The 27,154-nt window shown below is 44.0% G+C and overlaps 1 protein-coding gene across 2 annotated transcripts in view; it reads left to right on the forward strand.

Moving 5' to 3' along the window:
* dph1 (diphthamide biosynthesis 1) overlaps positions 1 to 27,154 on the forward strand; it is a 600,464-nt gene that overhangs the window by 465,668 nt on the left and 107,642 nt on the right. For both annotated transcript variants that reach the window (XM_072589988.1, XM_072589987.1), the window contains one exon: positions 22,139 to 22,295. In XM_072589988.1, the coding sequence (XP_072446089.1) occupies positions 22,139 to 22,295 (157 nt within the window). The remainder of the gene's footprint in view (positions 1 to 22,138; positions 22,296 to 27,154) is intronic.

A 27,154-nucleotide genomic window follows, 5' to 3' on the forward strand; every position in this document is an offset into this window, starting at 1 on the left:
CTTTCCCCAGTGTCACCATCCTCCAGTCTGAAGGAGGTTTCATTTATAGGTGGACCTCAGTTTACAAATGCCTGACTCACTCGGACTTCTGTGTGACATCCCAGATTAGTAATAGTTTTACAGATCCAATATGTAACCGTTTGCTCGCACGTCCGAGCACCTGCTTTATGTCATACTGTATCGTGTTGGAGAAAGTGAGGACTGCAGATGCTGGAGATCAGAGCTGAAAAATGTGTTGCTGGAAAAGCGCAGCAGGTCAGGCAGCATCCAAGGAGCAGGAGAATCGACGTTTTGGGCATAATGCCCGAAATGTCAATTCTCCTGCTCCTTGGATGCTGCCTGACCTGCTGCGCTTTTCCAGCAACAAATTTTTCAGTACTGTATCGTGTTCCAACTTGAGAACAGATCAACTTACAAAGGTACAGAAGAATGGAGCCCATTGGTAAGCTGAAAACTTCTGTAGATAAAAGAGGAAAAACCAGTACAGAGGGAATTGGTGATCCCCATGCTTCAGTCACCAATAATGAGCATCCAGGTTCAATGGCTGATAGTGAAGGCAAATCATAAAATAGAACCATCGAATCCCTACGCTGTGGAAGCAGGCCATTCAACCCATTGAGTTGGCAAGAGCATTCCACCCACAGCCAACCCCCTACCCTGTCCCTATAACTCTTACATTTCCCATGGCTAACCCACACAGCCTGCGCATCCCTGGATCTTATGGTGGCACGGTGACTCAGTGGTTAGCACTGCTGCCTCACAGCATCAGGGACCCAGGTTTGATTCTCACCTTGGGCAGACTATCTATGTAGAGTTTGCACATTCTCCCTGTGTCTGCATGGGTTTCCTCCGGGTGCTCTGGTTTCCTCCCACAATCACAAAGATGTGCAGGTCAGGTGAATTGGCCATGCGAAATTGTCCATAGTGTTGGAGCATTATGTCAAGGGTAAATGTATTTAGGGGTATGGGTCTGGGTGGGTTACTCTTCGGAGGGTTGGTGTGGACTTGTTGGGCCTGTTTCCATACTGTAGGGAATGTAATCTTTACAGAGCAATTCAGCATGGCCAATCCACCAATGAACATACTTGGACTTTGGGAGGAACCCAGAGCATCTGGAGGAAACCCACTCAGACACAGGGAGAATGTGCACACTCCACACAGACAGTCACCTGAGGCTGGAATCGAACCCGGGTCCCTAGTGATGTGAGACAGCAGTGCTAACCACTGAGCTACCGTGCTGCCCCAAATGGAATTTTGACCTTAATTTCCAAGTGAATAGAGTGTAAAAGTAGGAAGGTCTTGCTAAAAGACATTTGTGCCCAAAACCCTCCCTGGCTTCAGCCCCTTTCTTATTTTTGTAACCTCCTCTAGTTTTTCAACACTAGCTCCAGCTAGTCCTCCCCAGCTCCAGCCGCTAATATCACTTTTGCTACTTGTGCCCTGAATTCTCAAATTCCAACCCTAAACTTCTCTGACTTTCCTCCTTTAAGATGCTCCTTAAAACCCACCTCTTTAACTAATGTTTTGGCCACTCTGTCTCAAAATCGCCATTATTTCCTCACTGTCAACCTTTGTTTGACTTTGCCTCTGTGAAACACCAGGGATGTATTATACATGAAAGGGGCTGGATAAATGAAAGTTGTTGATTTTGTAATTTCTGTTAATTTATATTCACCCCAACCTGTCTCACCAAATTCACTCCCTTAACTGGTTTTAATCTTCTCTTCTCTTAATTCCAAAAAGATCCTTTTTTGTTCTCATCCCCACAGTTTGCATTGGTCCCAAATCATTGAAAAGTTATCCTCGAATGGTGTAACTATAAGATATAGGAGCATAATTTGACCCATCAAGTCTGCTCCACCAATCACGTGTTGCTACAGTCGATGTAGTAATAACATTGGTTAAGGAATTGCAGAGCTTTCATGTAGAGTTCATGAAAAAGATAGATTTGCATTTATGTAGCACCATTTGCAACTTCATGCTGGCCTATTGTGCTTCACAGCCACTGATGTACTTCTGAAGTGTAATCATTTTTGCATTGTAGGAAATAAATACACAGATTTCCTGCAGACAGTGTAGTTTCCTCTTGGAACGCGCAATGTCACACTCCATTCAGTAACATGTCTAAATAAAGCAGCATGTTTTCCATCACTTTATTAAGAAGAAATGGTGTAGAACACATCCATCACACTCCAGACCTCACACTTTCTTCTAGAGTCGGATCACACTTTGAAAAACTGAAAGCCAGCCTTTGGAATTTGCCACACTTAACTGATGTAGAAAAGTTCCAGACAATGCGACAATTAAAATCTGACTGACCTGAAATGCATTTTTAAAATTAATTCTTAGGAATTGGAATGCTGCAGGCTGGCCCAGCATTTGCTGTTGCCACCTCCTTAACAAGCCTTGGGAAAGTGATGGTGAGTCACTGCAGACAGTGCAGTGTAAGGGACACCCACCATGTCTCTAGCAGTTTTGTATACCTGAATGATTGTTTTTAGACCATTTTCAGAGTCAACCATATTGCTGCGCGTCTGAGTTTGTACTTAGGTCAGACCAGGTCAGGACAGCAGATTTCTTTCCCTAAAAACCAATAGTAAAGCAGTTGGGTTTTGACAACAGTCCACTAGAGTCCTCATCATAACTGAGATTAGTTTTTTTAACTCCAGGTTCATTCAGTAATTGAATTTACATTCCCCCAGGAGCCATGGCGGGATTTGAAGTTGTGTCCAGGCCTCTGGAGCAGCTAGTTTAGTCACTTACCACAATGTTGCTATTGATTTGAATGTTGTGGCTTTAAAAGGACTCCGAATATTACATTGTGCATGCCTTGGTTTTCTGCTTACATTGTTTGGAGAAGCCTCCACACTGCAGACAATGCCACAGGAGGTCTGCCAACGGTATGTAAAACCTCTGCGCCAAATGTGATGTTGTTGCATTTTTGCATTCCACTTTATCAGTCTGTTCATATGGAGCTAACTGTTCTCAAACTTCTCCAAAGCCTTCTACAAACCCACATTTGCAAATGTTGGCAAAAGCCGTCTGCCTTCTGCCAGGCCCGAATATCTCAGAATGTTCATTGAGGTCAGAGTCAAGCAAGTTGACAGCTAAGGTCATGGGCATGCTCAGAGGCTACGAGGGAATGAACGAACCCCATAGCCACTCCTGCTCAGTAATTTGGAATTGTTTAATTTTTAGAAAATTATGCAAATCAAAGAAAGTTGGCACTTTTATATTTTGGAGAAAATTAGCCTTGCCTCTGAAAAGCCTTCTGTTGAGAGTTAATTGGTGGAAAAAGACCATCAGCTCTTTATCGTTTCACTGGTGTTTTAATGACTCCCTTCAGTGTTAATATTTTATTGTGAGGAAAGTTTTTTTAAATACTCTTGTTCCTGCCAAAGGGAGAAGAGTTAATGTGCACAGCTGCTAAATTCAGACATGTTTCAGATTTTATCTTCTTGATTCAGGCACACACAAGGGAGATATTCTGAGGTTTGTGATCTCATGTCATAGTTGTTAAGTCTAGTTAGTATTAACTACATTGATGTTAGTCTCCCAGTTAGTTTGGTTCAATTAGTCCTTGGCTCATTATTAGTATTAGTCTTATAGCTACTCAATTCATTCAGTATTAATCTAGATTAATGTTATGTTCACAGTTTCCCAGACCTGTTTGTATTAATCCTGACATTGGCTCAATCCAATTAGTGTTAATCCTGAAGTTGGCTCAGCCTGGTTAGTATTAATCCTGTCATTGACTCAATCTGGTTAGTATTAATCCATTCAGTTATTACAATCCCAGTTTTGTGCAGTACTGCACTTGCAAATAAGTAAAATTGTGTTGATTGACCGCTTCATATGTTTGCTTTGTTAATGACAGAAGAATTGTTGGAAACCTTTGCCTCTTCAGGTATTGTGTAGGATCAGTAAGATTACCTGTAGCAAAGAAACAGACAACCAGGGTCTTGGTTTAGCATCAGAGCTGAAGGACCCATCTTCTGAAATTGCAAAACTCTCTCAGTCCTGCACACCCTCAGTGCTCAAGTCTGACTTAAATCTACTTCTGCCTTGATCCTTGGACTGTTGTTGAAGCCTGCAGCTGAAGTGAAATGGTTCCGACATTCTCTGGCATTCAAAGACAAGATTACCTCATTGAAGCAAACAACCTTGTTAATCTACCAGAGTGAAAGCTGTGGGAGTGTTCACTCTGGCTATAAATATACGGTAAGGAGTCAGACATTTAGGACTGAGAGGAGGAGACATTCCTTCACCCGAAGGGTTGTGTCCTTGCAGGATGTTTGAACTTTGAGTGCATTACAGAGTGACGTCATCACCATCGGCGGTCCCTCGAAGATGAGGATGACTCTCCCACTCTCAGGGTGAGTCTGTACGTGGCTGTCCAGATCGATGCAGCTCCCAGAGGTTCTGTTACACTTGGGCAGGTGGTGGTCTCGGGAAGGGGGTGGGTGGGGCATTAGTGTGGCAGCGTGTTCCTTACGCTGCTCCCCCCCCCCCCAGCTTCTGCTTTTTCCCAATGACAAGTCTGAAGGTGCTCAATGCCTTCCCAGATGCTTCTCCTCTACTTTGGACGTTCTTGGACCAGTAATTGCCAGGTGTTGGTGGGAATGCTGCATTTCACCTGAGTCTTTGAGGGTATCCCTGAGGCGCTTCCTCTGTCCAGCTGGGGCTCACCTGCCATTTCGGAGCTGGGTGTAAAGCACCTGCTTGGGTTCCACTCTCCCCACCAACTCCCCCCCCCCCAAATACCCATGGTACCCTCCCCTGCAATCATAAAAGATGCAAAACCTGCTGGCACACCACTTCCCTCACTTCCAGGGCTCCAAACAGTCCTTCCTGCCTCTCCTCCAACCTAGTTTACTGTATCTGGAGCTCCCGATGTGGTCGTCTCTACTTCAGTGAGATCAAACATGAACTAAGAGTGCATTTCACGCAGCATTTCAGCCAGGCATTTAAGGGCCAGCCTGACCTCCCAGTCACTGCCCATTTTAATTCCCCTTCCCACTCACTCTCCAACATGACAATCCTCAGCCCCCTCCATTGCCACAGGAAATCAGACTGTAAATTGGAGGAATAACATCTCATCTTCCGCCCGGGCAGCCTACAGCCCAGAGGACTTAACATTGAGTTCTCCATTTTCAAATAACCTTCCCATCCATCCCTCGACTCCCTTTCCATGACCTCCCCCTCCCTTCCATCCCTCTAACCGACCCATCCTTCAAGCTACCAACCAGATTTATTCCTCCCATTCAATTACCACAACATACCCACCACCTGTACTCGCTTATCACTACCTCACCATTCTGCCCCTCTCCCCACCCAGCACCCTCCTCCCCACCGTCTTTGCATCTGCAGCTTCCTACCCCCATCTCCAGTCCTGAAGAAGGGTTACACCCAAAATATCGACCCCTCCACCTCCTGATGCTGCCTGCCTTGCTGTGTTCTTCCAACCTCCTGCTTGCCCCCGGGGAGTCTTGTGTCAGACATGAGAATGACGTGCCCCTCCCTTCATAGCTGATTAAGGGTGGTCAGTGCTGGGGATGTTGGCCTGGTTGAGGATCGACACCAAGCTATGGTATACAGAGCTGTGGTAGTTCCCACTCTCCTATATGGCTCCGAGACATGGAATGTCTACAGCAGACACCGAAAAGGCACTGGAGCAGTACCGCCAATACTGCCTGAGCAAGATCCTGGGAATCCGCTGGGAAGAAAGACACACCAACACCAGCAGAGTCCACAACCAGAGTGAAGTGAGCAGGAAAGATAAGGTATTATGGAGAAAAATTGAAGTTGAGATAGAAGTTCAACCTTTTTGCATGGCAGAACAGTCTGGATGGGTCGAATGGAACTCCTCCTGCTCCGATTTCTTGTCTCACATGATTTGAGCTGATCTGCCCACCCTGCAGTTCGTCAGTTGCTAGATTGAATTCTCCCAATGGTGGAGCAATCCCCAGTCTGCTCCTGACCTTCCCGATTGTAACCGAATCTCTTTATTTACCTTTGGCTGTGGCACCGACTCTATTCCCTCACCTTCACTTTCACAACTTTAGCAAAGACCTACTTCAATTGAGAAAGAAAGGTGAAATGAGAAGGAACAAGGATAACTAAGGAAATTAAAAATCGTACCAAGTTGCAGGAGAAGCTGTGCAACATTGCAAAGATTAGCAGTGATCCAGAAGATTAGGAAAATCTTCGAAACCAGCAAAAGATGGCAAAGAAAATGATAGTGGTCTTTTGAGTATTGTGTGTGCGCTAAAAGGAAATAGAAAAAAGACAATAAAAGCTTCTGCAAGTAAATTAGAAAGGAAGACACTAGCTAAAGCGAACATTGATCCCTTAGTAATGGGAAACAGGGAAATTGCAGGAATTTTGAACAAGTATTTTATAACTACCTTCACATTAGAAGGCACAAAAAGCACACAAGAGTAGAAAAAAAATCAAAAAATCAAAAGGAAGGGAGTAACATAAAGCAAGCACAATCACTAGATGTACCGTGAAAACTAATGGGATTAAAAACTATCATGTTCCCTGGACCTGGTGGCAACACAGGGTCTTAAGTATCCTGACTGTAGAGATAGTGGATCCATCATTTGTAAATTGTCAAAAATCCTTAGATTCCAAAAAGCTTCCAGCAGATTGGAAAACCATGAATACAGCACTTTTATTCAAGAAAGGAAGGAGGCAAAAAGCAGGAAATGATAGGCCAGTTACCCTAACAACTTTAATTGAAAATGCTAAAACCCATTACTGAGAAAGTAGTCACAAGACAGTTAGAAAATCACGATGATACAATCAGGCAGAGTAAACATAGTTTTGCAAGAGAGAAATTGTCTTTGACAAAATGATTAGATTTCTTTGAGGATGTAGCTAGCAGGGTGGATAAAGGTGAAGCAGTATATGGTTTGTTGCTTGAATTTTCAAAAGGCGGTTGATAAGGTGCCAAGAAAATGTTACAAAGCACAAGCTTGAGGGTGATATATTAGCATGGTTAGAGGATTGGCTAATGAACACCAAATAAAGAGTTGGGTTAAATTAATCATTTTCAGGATGGCAAAGCAAGTTGTGAGGAGGGTATTAAGATTTAAAGCTAAAGAAAGTGATTATAGGTGGGTTCAGTGAGTGGGTATAAAATGCACATGTGAAGTATAATGTGATAAACTGACATCGTCCACTTTGGCAGCAAGAATAGAAAAGCCGTATATTATTTAAATGAAGAGATATTTTAGTTTGCTACACTGCAGAGGGATCTGGGTGTCTTTCTACATGAATCATAAGGAGTTAGTATGCAGCAAGTAATTGGGAATGGGAAGTGGAATGTTGTCCTTTATTTTACAGGGGCACGGGATGTGGAGTGCGGAGGTGAGATGTCTTATCACAATGTTGTTGATTCTTAACTGCTGTCTGAAATGGTCCTCGCAAGCTCCTCAGTTCAGGCGTAATGAGGGACAGGCAGTAACTACCAATGACACCAACATCCCTGAAGGATGAAAAAAAGCAGAGTTATGACCACAGTTAGAACAGCCTTGCTCTTACTGACTGGAAGAGCAGGGTTGACAGGATGAATGGCCTCCTCCTCATCCTCAAGATCCTTTTCACCCTTTCCTGTTGAAATTCCTCTCACCACTCATCCTGCTTCCTGCATCAAGTCCCTTATACCCATCACCATCCTAGTCCCTGACAAACTCCCTGTTCTTAAGCAAGCTAGTCTGAAGGTTCTTATCATTAGCTCCAAAGTCCCTTCTTGTTTTTCCCTCCAGCTTTTAGATCAAAGGCAGAAGGGCCAGGGAGAGAGTTCAAGAGAGTGCTTTCCTTTTACAGAGGAACCTCAATTATCCAAACAAGATGGGAGGCACTATTTTATTCTGATAATTTAATAATTTTACCTTAAACATACTGATCTAATGTTGTGCTCCACCAGACAATTTGTTTAAATCTATAATTTTAATGAATCTGCCATTTAAACAAACTAATCCTTGCAGTCTGCAAATTACAGGTTAAAATGAGAAGGACTTACTGTCACATAAATACTGTATATCAAATCCCAGCATTAAACAAGGTCCCGAACAGCTTCTACGATCACAAGAGCACTTGTCAGTTTCCGGGAACTCAGTCTTGCGATAGAAAGACAGAAGCATCGCCTCACACGTGTGTGTACTTTCTCTGCCATTATTTTCATGAATGGCCCAGTAAAGTGACGGGAATACTGTAAAACACTTAGTTTTGCAAAGGGCTGTGTAACAACCCGTACCTAAAATAAAAATCCAGTCGCTGATGCTTGAGCTGATTGTGTTTTTGTTTTTGCCAGCGTTTTCACATCTTCTTCAGTCCACGTAAATCAACTACACTTACCTCTTTGATGTAACGTTTTCATGGGGCCTTGAGATCTTCTTCAGATAATCCGGTAATCAGGGTTCCTGTGTAATCAGTGAGTCCTTATGATCTGTGGAATAACTCCCCAAAGGCTGGTACCCTATCACCAAGTCACCCTTTATTTATATGTGGAGAGGACAGGGCACTAATTGACTCTTAATTGCCTCTGAGATAGGTAATGAATGCTGGCCTGGCCAGTGATGCTCACATCCAATAAAGAAAAAACTGCATCAGTCAACCTGATGAACTTGTACAACAATTCTAGCTCTGAGGGTGGACAGAACCCCTGACACTCCTGGTTATATCTGTCAGCCATGGCTCCCTGATTGGACCAGATTAACAGCCCCAATCAGGGAACTCCGATTTTATGAGGTCCATCTGGCTGACCTCATTGCAATCACTACAGTGTAGAATACACAACCTGAGTAGATTGTGGAATCACTTTCTTTCATCATATTCAAAAGGAAGTGTACATAGAATTCATAGCACAGAAACAGGCCATTTGGCCCAACAAGTCTGACTGTGCTGGTGTTTCTCCTTCTATTCCTTTCTCCAGCTTCTTCTTAAGTATATCTGAGGTAATTGAGCACCCACTCCCTGTGCAGCTGGATTCCATATCCTCACATTCTGAAGGTTAAAGCTTCTTCTGAATTTTGTATTAAATTTATGAATGATCTTCCCCATGAGTGGGAACAGGTATACCTTACTTACCCTATCCTACTATTTTAGAGTCCAAATGACCTTCATCAGGTTTCCCCACAGCCTTCTCTTTTCTACAGAAATGTACCCCATACTGTTTGGTCTTTGCTCATGGTTAAACCTCTCAGGTCTGATGTCGCCCAAGTGAATCATTTTAGTATATTTCCCAGTACCTTTCTGACATTTTTATAATATGGAGACCAGAACTGTGCACACGCACTGGAGGACTTTCATTGACATGTGCCTTTTCCCTCGGGTGGACGATTTCAAGTCTTGGGGACATACTTTTAAGGCGAGAGGAGAAAGATTTTAAAAAGAATGAGGTGCGGTTTTTTCACACAGAGAGCAGTTTGTGGGAGGAATGAACTTCCAGAGGAAGTGATAGAAGTGGGATACAGTTACGATGGATAAGTACATGAATAAGAAATATATGGAGGGATATGGGCCAAGCACAGGCAGGTGGGACTAGTTTAGTTTGGGGTTATGTTCAGCATGGACTGGCTGGGCCAAAGAGTCTGTTTCCATGTTGGATGACTCTATGATTGTTTGCTGAATTGCAGTCACTTTTGTAAAGCAAGAAACCCTAAAACCAATAGGTGCACTGCAAGATCCCACATACAGCACTGCAATAATGACCAGATGTTCTGGGTTATTTTAATGTGGCATTGGTCAAGAGGTAAATATTGCCTCGGATTCCAGGGGCTGCTTGCCCATGTTCTTCTTCCAATACTGATCTTCTAGTGGGATGTTTTGCAAACAAAAGTACTGTATGACTCTGGGGATGGAGCAAAGTGCGGCAATTGAACAGCTCTCTTAATGAGCTGGCATGTGAATGATGGACCAAATAGCCTCTTTCTGTGCGATGTGGTTCTGTGGATTTATTTAAACTGTGTACTTCCTTTCTCCTGACATCTGGTTATTGTACGTGTCCCACTCGATCTCCAACCTCTTGAATTCTTCACTGGATCCAGTTTGTTTTGTTCCCCTTTCCTGCATTCAAATGCCTCCAGAAATGCTTCCCACTGGACAACCTCTTCCACCTTTGTGACTTCCTTCACTTTTTTTCCCTTGTTTGTTGAGGGTTCTGATCCTCTCTGTTACACAGGGGGAATAATATCATCACAACTGGATCTGCAATATTGTGACTTTCTGCAAAACCTTTACTTGAGAGATGTATTTTCTTTCTAAATTCAGGTACCTTGCTGTCTCAATGACTGTAACTCTTCTAGTTTGTCAAGACAGATGCACCTAGCTTCAGAATCACCATTGTTTAAATATCAATCAGATACAGGCAGCTGTAAGGTTTGGCAGTTGCACTAGGGGATGTTAGAGAGAGCATATAGTGAGATATAGTGTGGCCCAGTGCGATTAAAGTGTCACCCAGTGTGATAGAATGTGTCACAGTATGATTATAGTGTGACCTCTATATGCAATAGAGTGTAGCCCAGTGCGATACAGCGTGATCCAGTGCAATTATCGTGTAACCCAGTGCAATTATAGTGTGACCCAGTGCAATTATATTGTGGATAGTGCAATAAAGCATATCACTGTGCAATAAGGAATATCAGGGTTTGTAACAAAGCACCCACTTATCAAGGTTACAAAGACAAAAGCTTGGACATTCCTCCATTCTGTCTGGTAGAATCAAGCACAGCTGAAACTCAATGCAGTACATTGTACCGAAAGCACAGAGATCTGTACCCAGTGTCAAAGGGAGAGTATACATTCATTTGAATTGTTGTATGGTCTAAGTGGTGCTGCAACAGATACATGTGCACTTACTGACCTTCCTTTATGGCTTGCTTCATGATTTAAAGCCATTTTTGACCACAGTTAGAGTACTGTGAACACTTCTAAGTGCTCCATTATTGAAAATACATCAAAGCCATAGAGAGCAAACTGTGTAGATTTACCAACATAATCTAGGAATGGAAAACTACTCTGTGAGGAGGAAGTAGAGCTATTGAATAATTCTCAACTGCAAAGTAAAGCTAAGGGAAGTGTTTTCTTCTTATTCTGAAGGTTTTAACTGGAGTGGAGTTGAAGAAGCTAGTTTTTGTGGTTGCAAGAGGTTAGAAATCATTACTTTTTTTTTGGGTTTGTTGCACTGCCATGGAAGTGGATCGATGTGGAGATTGAGTGGTAAGGTGGTGGTGTAGTGGTAATGTCACTAGGCTGGTAATCCAGAATCCCAGGCTAATGTACTGAGCACATGGGTTCAAATCCCACCATGGTAAGCAGTGACATTTCAATTCAATAAATATCTGGAATTAGTAACTGACCTCATGTAGCCATTGTCAATTGTTGTAAAAGTTCATCCGGTTGACTGATGCGTTTTTTTCTTTATTGGATGTGAGCATCACTGGCCAGGCCAGCATTCATTACCCATCCCAGAGGCAATGAAGAGTCAACCACAAGAGCCACATGTAGGCCAGACCAGGTAAGGATAGCAGTTTCCTGCCCTGAAGGACATTAGTAAATGAGATGGGTTTTTTTTCCTGACAATCAGCAATGGATTCATGGCATCATTAGACTCTTAATTCCAGATTTTCTTATCTTGAGTTCAAATTCCTCCATCTGCTGTGGCAGGATTTGAACCTGGATCTCCAGAACATTCCCTGGGTCTCTGGATTAACAGTTCAATGATAATACCACTAGGCCATAAGGAAATCTGGCACCCATGCCCAGTCTGGTTGTATCTTTTGTGACATTATTTTCAGCCTGAGTTTCCTGTTCAAGAGAACAGGATTGAATTGGTGAAACTAAAACCAACAGAAAGATATACTGGGATTGGATCGCTGACACAGCAGGAGAGGGAGTGAGAGGTGCAGGCTGTCTCCGGATTGCAAACAGGTTTCATTCTTGATGCGTAAACAAGTCAGAGCACAGTGCAGTGTAATATAGAATAGCCACTTATGAGGATACTGGAACATTGATATGTCAGATCTTTAAAGGTACACCCCGTAGGGGAGTGCAATCGTTGGCTGGACATTCATAAGGACCCCTTGTAGAGAGAGCGTGTCTGTGAGTGTATATTAGTCACAAGACTTTCACCTCACGTCTGCAGACAGCAATGTAAATTCAGTAACAAATTGATAAGGATGGTCCTCTTCCAAAAATATCCCTTCAGTTCCAATGTAAACTGAGTTCTTGAATGTGGTCAGATGGTGGTCTAGTGGTTATGTCATTGGATAAGTGATCTAGATTTCTACTCTCATGTTATGGGGGTTTGGGTTCAAATCCCACCATGGCATTGTGGAATTTAAATTCAGTGAATAAATCTGAAATTGAAAACTACTCTCAGTAATGGTGGCCGTGACAACTATCATTGAGTAATGTAAAAACTCATCTGGTTCACTTATGTTCTTTAGGGAAGAGAAGTCACTGTCACTGCGCTAGTCAGAGAGAACCCCATCAAATGTTCTGGGAATGTGTTCAAATGGCAGTTGGTGAAATTTGAATTCAATAAAATATTAGACATTCATGATGGCTATTTATTTACATAAGAACCCACTTTTAGGAAAGGAAATCTGCCATTCCTACCCAGTCTGGCTGATTCCAGATCCACAGCAAGGTGTTTTAACTCTTAATTGCTTGCTGAAACAGTCTAGCAGATCACTCCGTTAGAATTGCTACAGTGGAGAGTCTTGGCCATTTGGCCCATTGATTTTGCACCAATCCTCTGAAGATTCTCTTCCACCCAAACCCACCCTATACCTGTGACCATGTATTCCCCCTGGCTAATCCACACCCCTGTACACTATGGGCAATTTAACATGGCCAATCCACCTAACATGCACATATTTGGACTGTGGGAGGAAGCCGGAGCACCCAGACAAAGCCCACAGAGACACAGGGGAGAACATGCAAACTCCACACAGACACTTGCTGAGGGTGGAATCAATTCTAGGCACTGTGAGGCAGCAGTGCTAACCACTGAGTCACAGTGCCACTCTAGTTCAAGAGCAGCTGGGGATAGATAGTAAATGCTGCCTTACTATTGTAATCCATGTCCCATGAAAGAGTGCAGCCAATTGAGAAAAAGATGACCAGGTCACCCGTTTTATTGATATCACACAGCCCAGTGTACTTACTAATTCATTTTGTTGAGCACAGCCCAGGTGATGGACTGAGTGAGCCCGTTATGATTGCTGTGCAGCAATACATGCCTGTATTTTAAAGAGACTGCTGTTTATGCACATTTTGTTCAACACTTGCAAAGCATTTTCCCAATTGTTGCAGGGTTGTGCAGTTATCAACAAGTATTTCTGATGCAGAAACAGGCTATTCAGCCCAACCAATATCTGCTGACCTTGTATGTATAATAAATATTAGACAGAATATTTTGGAGGTAGAGAGTGCGAGACAACAAGAAAGAAAAAAACACACAGAACGAGGGAGAAAAGAAGAGGGAGAGGGATAGAATTAGACAGAAAAGAACAGACCAAAAAAGTCTGGGAGAGCAGAAGAGACCAAGATAAAGAGAGAAATTGAGACAGAGAAAGAAAAAGAGATTATAAAAGACAAAGCATGATATCGGGGAAGATTGAAATAGAGGGAGTTTTGTTTCTGGAAAATATTGGGGGAGAGATTGAGTGAGAGTGAAAGACAGAGTAAGGAGAAAGAAACAGAAAGAGAGATGGTGAGACAGACAGAGATAAAACTTGACAGAAGGGCAGATGGAGATAGGAGGAAGTAAAGAGAGAGAGAGAGAGAGACTGAGTAAGCAACTGTGTCCCAAAGACCTATTAACAACCCATTAATAGCTTTTAGTGATATCAAAACTGCGAGCATGAAATGGAAAGACAGGATATGAATCCTCCCGAGGGATCTGTCCAGATCTCACCGCTCCACTCATTTTAATGCATCGGGCCTATTACTGACGTGCTACTTTCTGCTTAATGAGGTACGGCAGTCTTGACAGATGTAAACATCATGTTCCTTTGGCCATTTAGCAAAATATTTTTTTCAAAATGGCATTGATTTTATACTTTGTTGAACATTTTTCCTCTCTGAGTGATTCTGGACGGGTCGATGGAGTCGAGCTGTTATCCAGCCTTTGGCTGCTTTCCTCACATGATTGGGAAATAGTGGCTGTGAGGCTGCTCAGACTGTGGCAGGATTCACTCTTGGCCTTTGTGTGTGATGTTTCAGGTGGCTGTTGGGTTACAGGAGACATCTCAGCTTCTTGCCGCATATCTATGTTTTCCCAGCAGGCAGTCACTGCTCACTGATCAGGCTGGAAACGCAGCCGGTCACCATGGAGCAAGAAATTGGCACACCACAAGATCCACACACAGCGATGTGGAGTTGCCAAAGTTAGTCTTTTTTCCTGAGATTGTTTCAGGGGGAAATGGGTTAGTCCCAGCCCCCGGACCACTTCCTTACTCTCCATCAGAATAGCACCATGGGATCTCTAACACCAACCTGAGAGGGCAGACTCTTCCCAACATCTCACACCTCTGTCAGTGTGGTACTCTCCCAGTGGGTCATGTCAGCCTGGATGGAGGCCACAAGTCTCTGCAGTCAGACCTGAATCCACAAACTTTCAACTCCATGTCATGATGTCACAGATTGCTCCAAAGCTGGATTATAACTGGGTCCCAGGAATCAATAAAATATTATTTAATGATACAACATAAAGAGGAGTCAACTGTTCCCCACACCTAGTGAACTGCCTAGCTTGACTGAAACAGGATATTCTACATTTCTAACCTCCTAGGGCTGATTATAACTCTAAGTGAATGCTGTTCAATTAGTTAGAATCTTGGCATTAGTCTCTAGCTACAGAGTTCTCTTTAAGAATCTTACGGAACATATGTGATCTTTGTCTCACTTTATTCCTGTCTCCATAGGGAATTAGGATTTGATTCATAATTCTTTTCCCTCGCCACGTATTGCTCAGCGATAATCGAATCTGTAACTGGGTCTGTAGTGATTAGAATGAAACCAGCCAGGTAGATCTCATAGACTATGTGTTCCCTGATTGGGGCTGTTAACCTGGTCCAATCGGGGAGCCCTGGCTGACAGAAACAGGAGTGTCAGGGGTTCTGCTCACCCTAGGATCCGGCTCTAAGCGAGCTGGGTCAGTGTTGTCATGTTAGAAGATTAAATCGGACTATCTCTCTGGACATTAATGTAATATTAAAGGGTTAAACTGCACTGTTTTCCTCCAGAGGATGAACATTCTGCAAGTGGGTGGGGACAGCAGCCATGCAGGAATGTGGATGACTCCCACTTCATTTAGACAGTCATCTACTATTACCCCCTACTATTATCAAAATAAACTCTCATTCAGTCCCTTCCATTTAGAAATACTTTCATAGCCATCCTGCAGCCAATCAGGTTCACTTGCATGATCATCCTTGATGCTGAAGCCTATCACACCTACATTGTCTGCAGAAGTAGCGGAGCCAGAACTCATTTGCAAAGTTGCCCCGAAGCTAGGACATTTCATGTCTACATTGTCTTGAGGAATCTCGGAGTCAGGAAATCATCTGCATAATGATTCCCTAGAAATAGGACGTCTACATTTGCATTATCTCCAAGGCTGATCTCATCCTATCATTGTACCTGGAGTAACATGTGGTTATGAGGGGTGGGGGGAGTGGCCAGAGTACCTGTGAGCATTACCAACTGACCTGTATAAAGGAGATGTGTTTTCTTTGTTCGGGGCCTCTTTTGACTTGACTTTGCATACCTGTGAAGAGGGTCAAAGGGGTCACCTAGCTTTTACAGGCCTTAAACTTTACCGGTTTGCAGAAGTTGGTCTGTGCGAATTGCATCCTGTCCCTGAAACCTCGGCAAAGAACCTAACCGTGTCATGTCTGATGTACATGTAAATAAAGGGTGATTTGCAATGGGATACTGGCCTTCATGGAGTTATTTCAGTGTCCATTCCTCTGTAATGTTAGTTTTGTTTAAAAGCTCAATCGTGAGAGGTGTTCCGTCATCCCCCTGCCCATTCCCCCCACCCCCCTCTCTCTTTCATTTCAGATACCCTACCCTAAAAGGTCACTGGTGATCATGGACCTGTGTATTGGTTCACAGTTTTGCCTGTGAAGACACTGTATTGGTTTGCCACTGCTTTCTGCAGATGGCTGACCAGGAAACTCCCCTGCCGTTACTGCTGGCCACGGGTGTAATGGAAGGATATATCAGTTCAGTTTCAAGCAGCTTGAGCACTCTCCTTCCTGTGGCCACTTCTCCCCTCCAGCAGGAATCCCCTGTGCAAACATATTCCATTTTTCCAGATCAAATTGGTAGAAGTTTTGATGGATAATTTCCAAATGTGGCTCTTGTCTTTCTAATCCTTTACAGATCCATCTCGCTTCAACCCAAGAACTCTTGACCAGACTCACTGAGAAAATAGTCAAGAAAAGTCTGAAACAAATCACATTGTTTAAGTTCTTACCGCTCCATCATTGCACCATTGGTAGCTGCACCCTTCATTAGATTAGATTCCCTACAGTGTGGAAACAGGCTCTTCGGCCCAACCAGTCCACACCGACCCTCTGAAGGGTAACCCACCCAGACACATTTCCCTCTGAATAATGCACCTAACACTATGGACAATTTAGCACGGCCAATTCACCTGAGCGGCACATCTTTGGACTGTGGGAGGAAACCGGAGCTCCCGGAGGAAACCCACACAGACACAGGGAGAATGGGCAAACTCCACACAGTCATCCGAGGCCAGAATCAAACCCGAGGCCCTGGTGCTGTGAGACAGCAGTGCTAACCACTGAGCCACCGTGCTGCCTTCACTCTGGAACTGCCTCCCTAAATCTCTGCCTCTCTCTCCTCCTTTAAGACCACATTTGAACACCCCTCTTTGTCCCATTGCCAGCTTGTATGTGACCCAGTGTCAGGTTTCTGTCATTAGCAACCTTGTGATGCACTTCAGGAAACGGTTTGCTGTGATGAAGTGAATGCGAGGTGTTGTTGTTGGGAGTGGCTCGACCTGTGTTTGCACTGCTTCAAGAAAGATCTCCACAGCCCCCGCTCCTTTTTACATTGTCAGGCTTACCGCCCAAGGGATTTTACAGATCCCTGACCCTTCTGTGGTGGGACAGCCTTATAGGTATTTTTTAATCAACCTGCTCAAGAATGTTATGACACAACTCTGGAACAGGTGGGATCTGAATTTGGGCCTCCTGGCTCAGAGGTGAGGATCACTCCCATTTCGCCACAAGAGGCCCCTAGGGATACCCTTACATCATGAGCCATCTTTATTAAGCCTTTGTGGCTACTGCCCTGAGCTTCAGTGCATTATCCAGTGCTGGACCTTGGAATGTGCCAGTCTGCATCATCCGCTCGTTGAAAGCTCTTTACCCTGGAAGGCCAGTGGCCTTCTGGCTGATCAAAGATTGTCTCTCACCACCTTCATGGTGCTCTAGCCTCAGAGGATTTTTACCTCAGTCTGCATGTCTGGCAGATAACTAGAACGGTGGCACTGGCATTGTACTAATGTCCCTAGAGCAATAATCTCAAGCAATGTTCTCTCTAAGCTGCGCAGCTGTGTGTATGCGCAGTCACTCCGATGTTCACCCACCGTGAGTGTCATTGGCATTCCAATTGTGGCACTGACTTGGGTTCCGTAATCGCTGCAGCACACGGTTCTCAGGGGCCTACAGAGCCAGTCAGAAAATTAGAGGGAAAGCCAATAACAAGTCCCAGGCTAATGTTCTGGGCACATGGTTCAAATCCCATCATTGACAATGCTGAAATTTGAATTGAACATTAAAAAAAAATTTGGTGTTAAAAACTAGTCTAATGGTGACCATGTAACCATTGTTTGATTGTTGAGATAAACCTATTAAATTCACTAATGTCCTTCAGGGAAGAGTATCTCCCATCCTTACCTGGTCTGGTGACTCCAGACCCACAGCCATGTGGTTCGCTCTCGTTATTCTCTGAAACCCACTCAGCTCATGCACTGTTTGAGACATGCCCCATGTGCCTGGATCCCCAGCAAGAATAAAGAAATTAAAGCCCATAGTGCACCAAAATTGGTATCAGGAAACAGCTCAGGCTGAACCTCAACAAAATCCGCTGCATCTCCTTCTCCCTCTCTGCAGACCTTCTTTGCAAAGGCTTGTTTGCAAAGCTATTCAGGACTGAGATGAGGAAGAATTTCTTCACTCAGAGTTGTGAACCTGTGGAATTCTCTACGACAGGAGGCTGTTGGGGCCAGTTCGTTAAGATATATCTGAGAGAACTAGACGCGGCCCTTGTGGCTAAAGGGATCGGTGGTGTGAAGAGAAAGCGGGAGTGAGATACTGAGTTTGCAAGACCTGCCATGCTTATTCCTGCACCTATCTTTTATGTTTCTGTGTTCCAGAGGGAGATGGGCAGTGGTCTCTTCCCCACCATTATCAGCGAGTACTGATAATCCCACATTCTCTGGAATTTCTTGAATTGTTTGTCCCAGCAGTTAGCGTGTGTGCAGAAAGGCAGCTCTCCCGATTCAGATTGTTTGTCTATTTCCCAGAGTTGCACCTTTACATTGTAACGTGGACTGGTTAGCTGCTCATTCATCCTCAGAATGTGGGCGTCACTGGCTCAGGCAGCATTTACTACCAGCCACTATCCGAGCCGAACATTTAACTGGGAGCTTACTCCATTAACCGGAGACTGTTAGCAGCTGTCAGGAGAAAGATAAGAAAATTATTTTTGGGTTTCCAGAAGTTTGAAAAAAAAACAAATTTGAGTTTTCTGTAATCTTTGTAAAATGGTGACAGAGATAACAGTAGTGAGGGGGTAAATTGGCCACAAGATATTATCTGCACTCCTATCACCACTTTCAGTGGAAGTAGATTGTGTATGTTGCTGGAGATTTTGTCACATCACCTCTGAACTTTGAATGCATCAAAAAGCCAAGCCCCCTCCATCAGCTTCACACTCCGATGCTCTTACAACTGAAGAAACTAAATCTTCCACCAAGTGCAAACATCCCTGTCCTGTTTTCTTCCCCAGTCACTCACAGCAATGTCCAGGGTGTTCATCATTCACGAGATGCTCTTCAAGTGTCATTCCTATGGCAGGAGATTCCACAGCCAGATGGTGCACAGCAAGATCCCACACACCAACGAAACAAATGTCCAGATCACCCACTTTGGTTATCAGCTGAGGGACAAGTCTTGGCTGAAGGGTGCTGGGGACAACACCATCCCCCCCAACCCCCCTCTCAGAATTCATGCCATGGTTGGATTTTTTTAAGCCTACCTGAGAAGGTAGCCACAGCCTCAGTTTGATGTGTACAACAATGCAGCACTCCCTCAGTGCCACAGAACCATGTGAAGCTAACAGCAAAATGGTGTACTGTGGAAGTGAAACACTCTTTTACAATGCTTTGGCAATCCCATATATGCTAACAGCTTTGTTTACTGGTGACCTGCTGTGAAATGCAAATTGATAAATCTACAGTAGGATCTGGGGTTGTTACAATGGTAGTGTCCCTACCTCTGAGCCAGGAGTCCTGGGTTCCAGTCCTAGCTGCTCCAGAGGTGTGTCATAACATCTCTGAGCAGGTTGAGTAGAAAATATCTAGAAATCTGCACTGATTGAGTTACATTTGTCTGTGGGTCAGTGTTTGTGCGTGTTGATAGGACTTTGCCAATAACCAATGCCATTTACTGGGCCACACTATAGCTGACCAGGAGAAGGTGGCTGGAAACTGGAGGGACCCATTACATGTAAGTGCACAATATGATCCACACCTCTCTCGGAGAAGGCAGATAAATCGTTTAAAATCCTTCACCTTCTGTCTCAACAAGATTTGACATCCCCATGATCCCATAGGCCAGGTTCGTGCATGGTGTCCCAGATAAACATCTAAAACGCTGCTGCCCATCTTCTGACTCACCAAATCCTGTCCCTTCATCACCCCTGGGCTCGCTAATTTATACTGGCTCCCAGTCCAGCAACTCATCATTTTCTAAAGTCTCTTTTTTTGAAAATGCTTCCAGTGTCTTGCTCCCTCTCATCCCTGTCCCCTCCACCCTTTAATATATGCCTTCAATTCAGATTTCTTTTCCATCTCAATTTTAATTTTCCTAAGCGTCTCGCTCTCTCTCGGGAAGTTTGCACTGAAGGCATCATGTAACTGGACATTATGCTTAACAAATGCCAAAAGAACTACAGATGCTGTACATCAAAAACAAAACCAAATAATGCTGGAAAAGCTCAGCAGGCATGGCAGCATCAAAGAAGAGAAATCAGAATTAACATTTCAAGTCTGGTCACTGGACTTGAAACGTTCACTCTGATTTCTCTTCACAGCTGCTTTCATAGACAGGTAAAGTCACAGCTATTGTGTTTCCATTACAGATGCATAAAGCTGGAAGATTTCAACCAGGCAATTATTACCCTTTTAAATTGCATCTCTGATCTTAAATTTGGATTTTAATTTAACAATTGACTCAGCGTTCATTACAATAACATCCACTCTATATCATCTATATAATATTGCCCAAACATATGCAGCCTTAAGCTAGAGATTCCACATTAATTAAGGAATTCATTATCTCAATGATTTCAAATTGTCCCAGCTTTCACTTAGCATAGTATCTCTTTGTTGTCAGGTTGAAACTGATTCTCTAGCCTTTGCAACTCTGACGACACCCCAACCCCAGTTACAGCTTCCCTTTCCCCACTCCTGTTTTTTGTTAATTATCTGAGAACTTGGGGAACCTGCAGTTTCCCGTTGCTTTCTCCATGGTAACTTCTCAGCCAATCAGACTTCCCAGTCAGTCCCATTTCTTTTGCCTATAATATAAATTGTTAGAGATTTGGCATTCTTGCAATTGTCTTGTCTGACAGAAGGCAAACAGTGGGAGTAAAGGGGTCTTTTTCAATAGTTAGTTTTGGGACCAGAGTCCTCAAGTTATACATTAACGATCCAGATGAAGGAACTGAGGGCTTTGTTGCTAAGTTTCCAGATGACACAAAGATAGGTTGAGGGACAGGGAGGCTACAAAAGGCCTTGGACAGGCTGGGAGAGTGGGCTTAGAAATAGTAGATGGAATACAGTGTGGCTAAGTGCAAGTTTATGCACTTTGGTAGGAAGAATAGAGGCACAGGCTATCTTCTAATTAGGGAAAGACTTTGGAAGTCTGAAATACTAAGGGACTTATTCTGAAATACAAGGGAGTCCCAGTTCAGGATTCTCTTAAGGTTAACATGCATGTTCATGCATGTAGGCATATAGGAAGGTAAATGCAGTGTTAGCATTCATTTCAAGAAGGCTATAATGCAAGATCAGAAATGTACTGTCAAGGCTGTATAAGGCTCTGATCAGGCTGCATTTGGAATATTATGAGCATTTTTGGGCCCCATATCTAAAGGAAGGCTGTGCTGGCGTTGGAAGGGGTTCAAATAAGGTTTACAAGAATGATCCTGGGGATGAAGGACTTGTCATATGAGGAGCAGTTGAGGACTCTGGGTCTGTACTCAGTAGAGTTTAGAAGGATGAGGAGGTCTGATTGAAACCCAGAGAGTAGTGAGAGGCCAGAATAGAGTGGACATGGAGAAGAAGTCTCTCCTCTGAGTGGAAACTAAGACCTGGGGCACAACCTCAGAGTGAAGGGATGAGCCTTTAGAATTGAGATGAGGAGGAATATCTTCAACTAGGAGTAGGGGAATCTGTGGAACTCATTGCTGCAGAGGGCTGTGGAGGCCAAGTCATTGAGTGTATTTAAGACCAAGATAGAAAGGATCTTGATTAGTAAGGGGATCAAGGGTTACACGGATAAGGCAAGAGAATGGTTTTGCAAAACACATCAACTGTGATTAAATAGTGAAGCAGACTTGATGGACCAAATGGCTTAATTCTGCTCCTGTGTCTTACAGTTCTTATGGTTAAGGTCTTATGGTTCTGATGAGTGCAAGGCCAAGAGCTTTGACAACATGCCTCGCATTTCAACAAGATTGAAGGCCAATCCTGAAGCTAGTGGCAGGATGATGTGTAATTGAAAGGTCAAAGGCCAGGTCATTCAGATGGACTCTTTGCTTCTTTCACTTTCTCCATGACATGTGCTCTCTGGTCTTGCAGGTATGACCCTTACAACAAAGTCCTAACACGTGAGCTCTACGACCATGGAGCGATGCAGGCAATCAGAAAGGACGCAATAGCAACGGCTGCAAAGGCAACAATGTGGGGCCTGATTCTCGGTACACTTGGACGGCAAGGATCACCCAAGATCATGGAGGTACAAAGAATGATGAGAAAGCCATGGCATAATCGAAGCCATTTTCCCAGTATTGTAGGGATTGAGATATTGGTGGGATCTACTGGTGGAGTGCTAATATCACTGGACTAGTAATCCAGAGCGCCAGGCTAATATTTTGGGGACAGGGCAAATGTTGAAATTGGAGTTCATTCAACATCAGAAATTAAAAGTGTGTTTAATGGTGACTATAAAGGCACTGTCAATTGTAGTAAAAATCCATCGGATTCACCAGTGGCCTTCAGAAAAGACAATTTGCGTCCATACCCAATCTGGCAAATGCAAACCTAAAGCAATGTGGATGATTCTTAATAATGTTCTTGTTAATTAGGAATGAGCAATAAATGCTGGACTAGCCATTGTCACCCACATCCCTGGCGCAAACAAAATATTTTGCTGGCATGAACCATCCTCTGAACGTGGGAGTTTATTAAACCCTCTAGATTGTGGAATATGTGCTCAGTTTGCCCACTGATTATCCCATTGGACATTGGGTTCTGAGGGTTCAGTGATACGTAGAGCTCATGTGCACCGTATATAAAACCTTCCAAGATTAGGGGGATTTGATTGAGTTTATTTTCAGGATTTTCAGAGGGATTGATGGATAGATAGATTTTTTTTTTACTTTGGTTGGTGAGTCTAGGACAAAGGGGCAGCATTTTAATAATTTCAGGCATGCCATTTACGAGATTAGTTCAGAAGCATTTCTGAGTGGAACATTTACCAGGGGCTGAATGGCTTCCTTCTGGCCCCACCTTGCTAAAATAGTTATAGGACCACACGAAGAAATACGTTTGATCCATTTTGACCGATAGTTTGCCTCAGTGTTCACTGCTGGGTTCAGGAAACTGAATTCCTTCCAGCCTCTGAGATCTAGTGCAAAGCCAGGACTCCTGGAGTCAGTTTGAAGTTGGGATGATCTGAATTCTGATTCCTTTTGAAGTGACAACAGCTGTCCCTTTGACAGTAACAGGTTAACAGTGAGTTACAGCCTGGGTGACAGAGGCCTGCTTTCAAACAATCTTCCATTAAGAATTACATAACAGACTGCAAATTGTAAAATGGTAAACCATTGTTCATGTTTCACTGAGAAGCGATTAAAGAAGCAGGAAAGGAGACCATTTCCTCACTATCAGTTAAATAGATCTCGGAACTGATTGTATAATTGCTTTCAAAAGTCAAAACATGCAGGACTCACGGATTCACAGAATTGTTGCAGCGCACAAGCGCATCTGTTCAACCCATCTCGTCTGTGCTAGCTTTAGATTTGATTGCCGAGGTACGGTGAAAAGTGTTGTCATACATCCTTTACAGGCAGGTCGTACTATACAATTGCATCAGGGTAACAGAACAGAGTGCAGGAGACAGTGTTACAGCTGCTGAGAAGGTGCAGAGAGAGATCAACATTAACATGAAAGAGGAACAAATTACTGCAGATGCTGGAAACTGTACTGAAAATCAAAAATGCTGGAGATCTCAATGGGTCAGATTGCATCCATGGTGAGAGCAAGCTAACATTTCAAGTTTAGACATGAAACATTAGCTTGCTCTCTCTCCATGGATGCTGCCTGAATCAATGAGGTCTCCAGCGTCTTTTGTTTTCCATTAAGATTAAGAGGTCCATTCAAACATCTGATAACAGTGGGGAAGAAGCTGTTCTTAAATCTGTTCATACATTTGTATAAACTTTTATATCTTCTGCCCGACAGAAGAGGGTGGAAGAGAGTATAGCCGGGGTGGAGAGGGGTCTTCAGGTCTGTTGAGCAGTGCCATACTGTGACCCTCCTCCCCTCCCGTAGTACTGCACATTCTTCCTTTTTAAATCACAGTGAAAATAACTCCTGAAAACCCCAATCGAATCAAGTTCAGTTACACTGTCAGGCAGAGTTAAAAATCACACACCACCAGGTTATAGTCTAACAGGTTTAATTGGAAGCACACTAGCCTGACAATCACCTGATGAAGGAGCATCACTCCGAAAGCTAGTGTGCTTCCAATTAAACCTGCTGGACTATAACCTGGTGTTGTGTGATTTTTAACTTTGTACACCCCAGTCCACCCCACGGCATCTCCGAATCATGACTGTCAGGCAGCACATTCCTAACCCTAATCAGATGCCATAGCATCCCTTGAATTCCCTTGAATCTATGCTTTTTTTTGTTCTTGACCCCCACACTATTAGAGAAGATTTCTTTTCCCAATCCATTCTATCCAGAATACCTCAACACATGGACAGTTAAATCAGGAGCAGGCCATTCAGCCCCTCAAGACTGCTCCACCATTCATTAAGGTGACGACTGATCTGAATACAGCACATTCTCACCTCCCTCTGAATACCTTTCACCCCCTTTGCTTATCAAGGCTCGGCTCCCACTGCCTTTTGATGGCTGTCGATTCTCCAAGGAAATCATATCGGTCTCAACATGTCACCTCTGTTCCTCTCCACAGATGCTGCCAGACCTGCTGAGTTCCTCCACCATTTTTTCTGTTTTTATTGCAAATTCTCCAACCTCTGGCTCACCATAGTTCTGCAAGCCTTGTCCTCAATTCTATATTTCACTTCAAGAGTATCTTGTGATATATTTGATTCTAGCCTCAGGCAACTATGTGGAGCTTGCACGTGGTCCCTCTGTCTGCGTAGTCTACCTCCGCGTGCTCCTATTTCCTCTTAAAGTCCAAAGATGTGGAGGTTATGGGATTGACTATGCTACATCATCTACAGTGTCCAGGGAATGTGCAGGCCTGATGGGATAGCCATGGGAAATGCAAGGTTATAGGGATAAGTTGTGGGAGGGGCGAGGTCTGGCTGGGATGCTGTTTGTGTGGTTGAAGTGCACTCGATGGGCTGAATGGCCTGCTGCCACACTAGGGATTCTTTAATTCTATAAAGCAAGTTCTCCAAGTATGATCTTTTGAACTACTTCACCACTCACTGGTGCTTGCCCATGGCCCGTGTAACCCATATATTGTCCAGGCCGGTGTGGGGAGGGCGATACGACTAGCGTGTGGTTTGTGTTTCCCTTCTCTCCCACCCTTCCTGAGGTGCCAGTGTGAGAGCAGGGGCAGGTGAACGGAGACCTTCAACTCCACCTCCCCATCCCATCCAATTGATCCTTCAGGCATCCCAATTGACTCTGCAGTTTTATTTTAGGAGTTTCTCAGTACAGCAGCAGAGCGACTGGGATCCTTTATTCACTTCACGCCTCTCTGACTGGCAGCGTGAGTCCTGGCAGAGGAAACCAGATGCCTGTACACCTGCCGAAAGGTCAGCAAAGAGAAAAGAGTGACTCGAGATCTTGCTTTTCTGCTCGAGAGCCTTTGAGAAAGAGCAAGGATGGAAGTGGTGGAGGGAAAAGGCAAGGCGTGTTTTTTTTTAAATAGTCCTGTAATAGTTGGATCACGACTGAGCCTTGTCTTTCTATGAGTAGGTTTTCACTACAAGCAGATTTGCAGTTTGTACCACACTGCAGCTGATCTCAGGGAAAGGTCAGTCAATGCTGACGAGATTGCTTCACTCTCTGTTTGACTTTGTACTGGTGCCAATATAGAGAGTCCTCCAGGTTAAGCCTTCAGGGTTAAACACCAGGAGATGCACTGAACCATCTGCAGCATCTGTTGTACTTCCCCATTTGCTTTTGAAACACGGCCTTAGAAAGGTCTTATTCTTGTTTTTTTTATTCCAGTCATGCTTTTGTTACCGCTAGCATTGCCTCTTGCAGTGCTGGATTAGTGGTGCTGGAAGAGCACAGCAATTCAGGCATCATCCAAGGAGCTTCGAAATCGACGTTTCGGGCAAAAGCCCTGGGCATCTTCTACTTTCCCTAAACTAGAATTCAATGAAAATCTTACCCAACCATGCACCATTGTGATCGCCTATTACCCCACAACTCACTGGTGTATTGACCCTCAGTCCAACAATGCTTCCGTTTTAAAATTCTCATCCCTGTTCCCAGACCCTCCATGGTTTTTCCTCAATGTAATGTAAGTGTAATTCCTCAGTCCTGGAATCACTGTCATAAACCTCTCGACTTCTCGAAGCCTTTCCTGAAGCATGATGTCCACCTCGGCAGAGGGAGCCTCGAGGTAACATCTCACTCCAAGGAGAACCCCCTCAGGGATTGTAACTCCCTCTCTGGGAAGTGTCAGCTTTGGTCATGTGAAACTCTAACAGTGTTGGGCGGGGAGGTCGCAGTGCTGGGTGAATTTTCTGCTGCTCTGTTCCAACAACCCAACATTCAGAAACTGCCTCTGTGCTAATCAGTGCCGAATTGTAAGGGCAATGTGGATTTGTGTCCTCTGAACCTTCGCCCCAGCAGCTGGTTGGACACCAGGCCCAACACTATCTACCTTCATGGGAAGGGTGATGGTAGTGGTAATCTCACTAGACTAGGAATCCTGTCACTGCAGTGAGTAACTCACATCCGGATTCCCCAAAGCCTGTCCACCATCTACAAGGCACAAGTCAGGAGTGTGATGCAATACTCCCCACTTGCCTGGATGGGTGCAGCCCCAAAAACACTCAAGAAGCTTGGTACCATCCAGGACAAAGCAGCCCATTTGATTGGCACCACACCCACATCATCAAGTTCCATCCGCATATGCACATTAACAACCCTTTTGATCCAACACGTCACTTCTTTTCATTAAGATTTCCCTGAGGGGAAAGAAGGAGTACTTTATTCATTTGCAGGGTGAGCGGGGAGTTAATTAGACAGTTGTTGAAAAAAGCCAACTCAGGCATGATAGGCCAAATGGCCTCCTCGTGTACTGCAGGATAAATTCCTAAAGTCCAACAGGGAAAAAGCACAGGATTGGTTACTGTCTGTAGAAATTGCTGTCCT

The sequence above is a fragment of the Chiloscyllium punctatum genome, chromosome 19 (assembly GCF_047496795.1).
Source record: "Chiloscyllium punctatum isolate Juve2018m chromosome 19, sChiPun1.3, whole genome shotgun sequence".
Classification (NCBI taxonomy): Eukaryota; Metazoa; Chordata; class Chondrichthyes; order Orectolobiformes; family Hemiscylliidae; genus Chiloscyllium; species Chiloscyllium punctatum.